Genomic DNA, 6,639 nt, shown 5'->3' on the forward strand with positions numbered 1-6,639 from the left:
CTCATGCAGCAGTGTGATCAGACGGGATGGAAAAGCCATTATTAGAAGGTCAAACTAACGTGGGAATTAACAGAAAATCCGGATATCCTGTAAATAGAACGGTTCGGTCTTTTGGCAGACCAAGAAAAAAGGGAAATATCACGTCTAGTGTGTCTGGCTTCAGATGCCGTGGCAGTCAGGTACATGACACGGGTACGTGCACCCACCCGACATGACCACGGGGTCAATGTCAAGTCAATGACGAGTTTAATTGATATTTGCCAGCCCAGTGCAAATTATGTGCCGACTGGAATGTGGCGGTACCAGCTGCAGGTTGTACCGACCCTGAGCAAACCCTACTCCCCCGGTACCGTCAGCCGTAATTATGGGGTGACTGTGGGCCACATTCCTCCTGTACCAGCCTGTCCCAAAATGTATCATGTGCCGCGCTGGTTCGGCATCTGACCTCTACTGTTATGATATATTACAGCAGATTAACCGCAAGTAAAACGCTTTGTTAGTTAGGGGAGTCTGGGATGAACCTGGATCATCAGATATCCATATCTGCAGAAGTAACGACGGCGGAAAATGGTCTGCCGATAACCCTTATGCCATACGATTTCTGTGTCATAAATAACGGGTAAAGGTGTCGAAGGTTGCGATAATAGTGTGCCGACATAACGCAGCTGTTGACTGAAAAGTTAGGGGAAACGATAGAGGACTCAGTGATGTAGTTAGGGAGGGAGGAGGAGCAAGAGAAAGAGATGAGGAGGGGGCTACGGCAATCTGATGAAGTGAGTGATCTGCTGTTTTGTGTGGCGATCGGAGAGCTGCACAGGAAGCAAGCAATAATCTGAAGATAGATTATCAGTTTAGATATCACAATGTAGTACTAGTATCTGGCCACAGACTCCAGAGTACATGGCCTGCTTGGATTGGTTGACATTTGCCATTTGAATGCGGCAATCCAGATGCTTGTCTTGAGTTTGAGACTAGGTGGCGAGTTCTGGCAAAACCTCTCCAAGAACGCCCCATGTGAAATTGAAGACATTTGACTCCCGGTGATAGGAACTAAATACCAGGCATATATCCAACATGTAGGTCCTGTTAACCTCGCATGTGATTAATGACCTTAGCAGAGTCAAGTGCATGTGCAGGCTTAGCCTTGAGGACTTTCATCCATGTGCTTTCATTTTGTGCACCGTATGTCCTCTGAAGCTTGATACAGCCACATTAGGGTGTATAATGACAAACGGAGACGACCTTGGTCGTCAAGAAAGATTAGTAAACAGCTTCAGGCTTTCCTGGGATAAATTTCGGTATGTTTGCCGACATACTTGTCAAATCTCGTTGTCACCCCGGCCTAACGTGGATCCTACAGGTCACATTTAAGTGCAGGAAGTCCGACCCAGGCCACGAAAATGCCTAGGAATGTTGGTGAAGAGCTGGGTTTGGTGTTACTCTTTGTCTTTATAGCCTTGGGAAGTTGGGGTTACTTTCCTTCATTCTCCAAGCACAGATTAGAGGGGACCGTTCCATTCTTTTGATTAGTATCCGTCTCTCCTTTGATACACAGAAACCCTTCTTGAATAGAGCTTGATTAGCACAGAACTGTGCCTACCTTGTAACGATGTTACCATCTACAGACAAATTTTGATTTGCTTTTTTTACCAAAGGATCCCTAACTAAGGGCAAAAGTAATCAAGGCATTTTCACTTAATTACAGACCAGCAGTCAGTGAGAACAAGTTCCTTTTTTCAACCTCCTTGGTGAGAAGTACCGAAAATTCGATTATCTTTTATGAAGTACTGTAATTTGCGCAACCGGGACAACTAATTGGGTGATAATATGTTTGCGATTACTTGCCTAAAGGTTCAAAGCTGGGAAAATGTGAGGTCAAAAAAGGTTTACAGTTCAAAGTAACGTAATTTCACTCGTCTCACTGGCTTGGGTTATTTTATTAACATCACGAAAAGGCCGCAGTTGTTCTCCGGTATTTAAAAGAGGTACATAGCGGTTTTAAAAAGACCGCTGTGCATAAAATGAACATCTTTTCTAACATGTTGAAAGCACACAAGGTACCCTACGCTAAAACCTGAAAGGCAACGTAATGTAACGACCAATTGACTTCTCATAACTTGTGGTTATAACCAATTTATATCAATCGAGATGGATCGTGAACTGTATTTTCCGACTTCTTTTCTCTGTAGATCTTTGCATCCATCCCCAGACAGACTCTCCCTAACTACAAGAACCCGTGTTGGTTTGAGGAGGTCCCGGAAACAGAGCTGGACTCCAATCCGTACAGAAACACGCACTACTACTCCAGCATCAGGACCAGGCTCAACCTGCTGGCCAGGCAGTTCCGGGACAGGCTCACCGACAACGGAAAGGCTCATCTCCGCTTCAGGTGAGACGGGGGACAAGGGAAGAATGGGTTTACTCTGTTCCTGATTGTTACAAAGGAGATTCTTTGGAAAGGATTGTTCAAAACGTTATATCAAATTGGATATTATTTTCTGTTTCATGACACTTAGGGGAAGAAAGTAGTGCCTATATTTTTGGGACATTCTCTTGTTTCTATCTGCATATTACTAGAGTTGAAGAATATCGATCCTTGCTTGTTTCAGCTGAAATTTCTATTGCTGCGTATTACAGCGTACATGTGTATTTGCATTTTTTTGTATGCTGTGACGGATAACCGTGGTCCCCCGTCCGTACAGGTGTGTGCCGTACTTCTATATCATCGGCATGCCCAAGTGTGGAACCACCGATCTGTACTACCGCCTCACCAAGCACCCGGATGTTATCGGTGGTCTGGTGAAAGAACCCCATTGGTGGACCAGGAGGCGCTTCGGCGGACGGATAGGTATGATATCACTTAGGTTGTTGTATGAAAGTTTGCAGCCACGATAGATATAGAAGTCAGGAATTATTTTTTATGCTTATCGTGTCCTGGAATATATTAGAAGACTTCTCGAATCCTTCCCTGTCAGGCAGGTACCTCGTGATATGATTTAACTACAATCAAAGCAGCTTGTCAAGCAATTTTCTTGTACATTTTGACCTTTTTGTTTTTTTCTGATTTGAAAGTATCTGCCAGCTTCTTTGTTCTTTCAACTTTGAGTGTAGTTCTGGGAGTAACGCTTTAACCCACACGTGTACCTTTCCCAGGTAACATTAAGTATGAAGACCAGAATTTCTGCAATGCTATTAATAGTTCATTTCAGTGACACTGTAAACTTAAATGCGTAGACAACGATTTTTTCAGCAATGTAACCATTAACATACATGTAAAGGTTGTAATAGGACCCGTAGGGCAGTGTTTCAGTAACATATGTATGTTTGTGTTCTATCTCAGGGTTCCACAGTAACCTGTCATCCCCTATCAGAGACTACCTGGATCTGTTCGACGAAGCTGCGTGGACTATCAGGACCAGGATCAGGAACCGCTTGTTTTTGGCAAGACAAGAGGTTGTCCAACATAACGTCATCACAGGTAATTTCAATGGGCACGTCAAAACAGAGGGTCGAATTCTGAACAATGAATACCTAAACTTGGTACTAGATGTAGCATGACATTTTACGGGTCATTTGAGTACTATTTTGATATTTGTTCCTAATAGAGTTTGCAATTTCCTGGTTTTTGCCCTAACTCAGAATAACTAATGTTCTGCTGACTGTCCGTGCCGTACAAGGGAGGGGAGTGCCTCTAGAATAACCACTGTTCTGTTGATTGTCGGACCGTACAGGGGAGGACAGTGCCTCCAGAATAACCACTGTTCTGTTGATTGCCATGCCGTACAGAGGAGGACAGTGCCTCCAGAATAACCACTGTTCTGTTGATTGTCGTGCCGTACAGGGGAGGGCAGTGCCTCCACCATGTGGGACAACAGACGGTGGAGACGGGAGCTGTGGAACACCTCCAACAACGAGCCGCCCATCCTGGTGGCCAACCTGCTGCGGGCCGTGCAGCCTCACGCCAGGTTCATCCTCACACTCAGGAACCCCACAGAAAGGTCAGCGGAGAGACTCCCTGCTCAGGCCTACGTCACATTTCCTACCAGGGCCCGGCCGGGCTGTCCAAGTTGCGGAAACGGAAAATTAAAGTTTGTGCCAGTAAATATGCACAAGGCACGCTGTTGAATGATTTTTGGTCCGTTTTGTATTTTTGTTGCGTTTTATATCGTACTTCTTCCCTTCCCAAAACTGCCTGACCGGGCCCCTTTGTGGAGATGTGACTTCAGCCTTGAGTAGCTCTTTGTCAGTCACCAATTTTGTAGTGGTTACAGGGTTAGGAATCAGGCAGAAGATTAGGATTAGGACAGTGACCATGGCCACTTTCAATTTATAAAGTCAAATCTCCCAAGTTCTAGACCAACCATGTTTGTCAGACGCCCAAACATTTTGCGTTCAATAAGTGCCCAACGGTGGGTGCAAAATACATGAACTGAGTATTTTCTGTTTCTGTATAAATCTGTACCTTTGTCGATCAGTGATAGTGGTAACGTTACATGTGTGTTGGGCTGTGGATAATGAAGAGTGTTGTTTCCACTCTACAGACTATACTCGGAGTATCTCTACTTCACATCTGGGAACAAGTCCGTGGAGGATTTCCACAGGAGGGTCAGCCTGGCCATCGATATCTTCAACAGCTGCCTCAAGAACTCTTCTGTCCGGGCCTGCACTTACGAGCCCACTCTTCCTGTCATACCAAACGTAAGCACTGAAGTCTGTGAAACATCCTGTTATGAGTTTTGTCATTCCCTTTATGCTCATCATCCTTTACATGTACATGGTTGTGTAAGTCAATCTAAGTCAAGAACGACACCATGCGGTTTTAGTTAGAGATGTCTTCACCGAAAGACCTAAAACGCGCGTATGTTTTCTCCACTCATCTCTTCAGAACTGTACACACCATACGCACTGTTGCACCGTTGTGTTTTTTCTTCCTTTCTTCACCCCCCTTTTCTTCCTTCCTTTTGGTCTTTTATGCTTGTGTCTTCCTATATTCCTTTCGAGCATATATGTACAAAATGTACAGTTCTCTACTCATATTGTAACACATTGTTATGATAGGTTTATTTTTTGCACTCCCAGTTTCCCTTTTCCCCAATCTCACAATGTCGCATTAACCAACACAAACCAATGTCTCTCTCTCGTGCAAGTTAATGACGTGTACTGATCTCGTTCCCAGGTCAGACTGCAGCTGGGACTGTACGAAGTCTACCTACGCGACTGGTTCTCCATTTTCCCCCTGGACCAGATCCTGGTACTGCGTCTGGAGGATCACTCCAAGGATCCGCAAACTACAATGATAAAAATATTCAGGTTTCTACAGCTTGGTTAGTAGCAGTCTTTTGTCTGTATCGATCTCCTGACATACTCTGAGAGAGAAAGTAAAATGAGGACTTGATCAGGCGTCTGTACCGTACATGTACTTAACTACTTCCTACCTAGCACCTAGATCTCTTGGTCCTTGGGGGAGATAAACCCTGTGCCCTACTCTGTCGAAAATGTAATGTTAGCCCAATTGGGAAATATTTTTGACGGCATAGCCGCGAAACTGGGCAAATACGTATGAAACAAGATCACAACTAGCATTACTGAAGTAACGTTTTTTAAAGAAATTTGAGGGTGTTGTTACCACATTTAAAAGTTAGCTCACTGCATCATAGTTATCCCGTGTTGATCCAGCAGTAACAGGATGACCATAGGACTACTGCGTGTTTCACCTGTTCAATATTGATGTCGTCGTACAGTCTTTTTAGAACGTGAATCGATTCATACATACCCTTCTTGTCATACCGTGTTCGTTTTGTACCAATATTTTGTTCCATTATCTTGCAGAAACTGTCAAGGAAGGCGGTGATACAGAAGCCATCTTCGGTTTCAACAAAAGAAATTCTCGAAAAAAGAACGACCTCCGCTTGGGCCCGATGCTGCCGAAGACGCGGCGAATTCTGGACGACTTTTATGGACCACACAATCATCGACTTGCGTCGTTGTTAGACGATGAGAGATTCCTCTGGCTAAAGGATAGATCTGTCTGAGATTTCCTTTGTAACCAATCCGTGCATATGAACTTTTTTTTAAGTACCCCCTTCCCATTTGATTATTGACAATCAATACAGAAAGATGAACGGACGCCACTGTTTACACGTCTTCCAAAACGTGCCTTCAGAAAGTTTCCATATGGAGCATTTTCCCTACTGTCTGTGTCACTTACAAGTTCCGCATGTGCCTGACACTGCACTGTAGGATATCATCATATTGGTGGATTTCATCCGTACTGTGTACGACTCACATGTGCATATATTTTCATCACACTTCGTAATTCACGTTTGATTGTTTATTTGCACCGTGCAGAGAGCTTGTAATACTCATGACGGTTGTCTACGATTTAATTCAAATGTGTATGAATATTGGCGCCTCCATTGATTCCTAATATTTAGAGCATCATACCGGGAACAGCAATAATCACACGGTTCTCGACATTTGCTATTTGAACTTTTTTCGTATGGCTGACAATGTGCAAATAAATCATTACTAGACTTTTTTTGTGTCCTCACTCACTTATAGTTGTCACATTGTAAGGTGATGTTTATGACATGATATATGACTTAATGCAGGGATGCTTGTGACATGAAGTGTTGGTTG

At 43.9% G+C, this 6,639-nt stretch overlaps 1 protein-coding gene across 1 annotated transcript; it reads left to right on the forward strand.

The window, feature by feature from the left end:
* Positions 1 to 2,189: 2,189 nt before the first annotated feature.
* LOC118412818 (carbohydrate sulfotransferase 15-like) lies at positions 2,190 to 6,536 on the forward strand (the record flags this gene model as incomplete). The annotated part of the gene is given in 7 exon segments (XM_035815856.1): positions 2,190 to 2,389; positions 2,703 to 2,848; positions 3,341 to 3,478; positions 3,842 to 3,998; positions 4,542 to 4,698; positions 5,177 to 5,324; positions 5,830 to 6,536. Coding segments are annotated over 7 exon segments (1,149 nt in total), but the record flags the coding sequence as incomplete, so codon positions are not given.
* Positions 6,537 to 6,639: the final 103 nt, after the last annotated feature.

Source organism: Branchiostoma floridae, chromosome 4, assembly GCF_000003815.2.
Source record: "Branchiostoma floridae strain S238N-H82 chromosome 4, Bfl_VNyyK, whole genome shotgun sequence".
In the NCBI taxonomy this organism is placed as follows: domain Eukaryota; kingdom Metazoa; phylum Chordata; class Leptocardii; order Amphioxiformes; family Branchiostomatidae; genus Branchiostoma; species Branchiostoma floridae.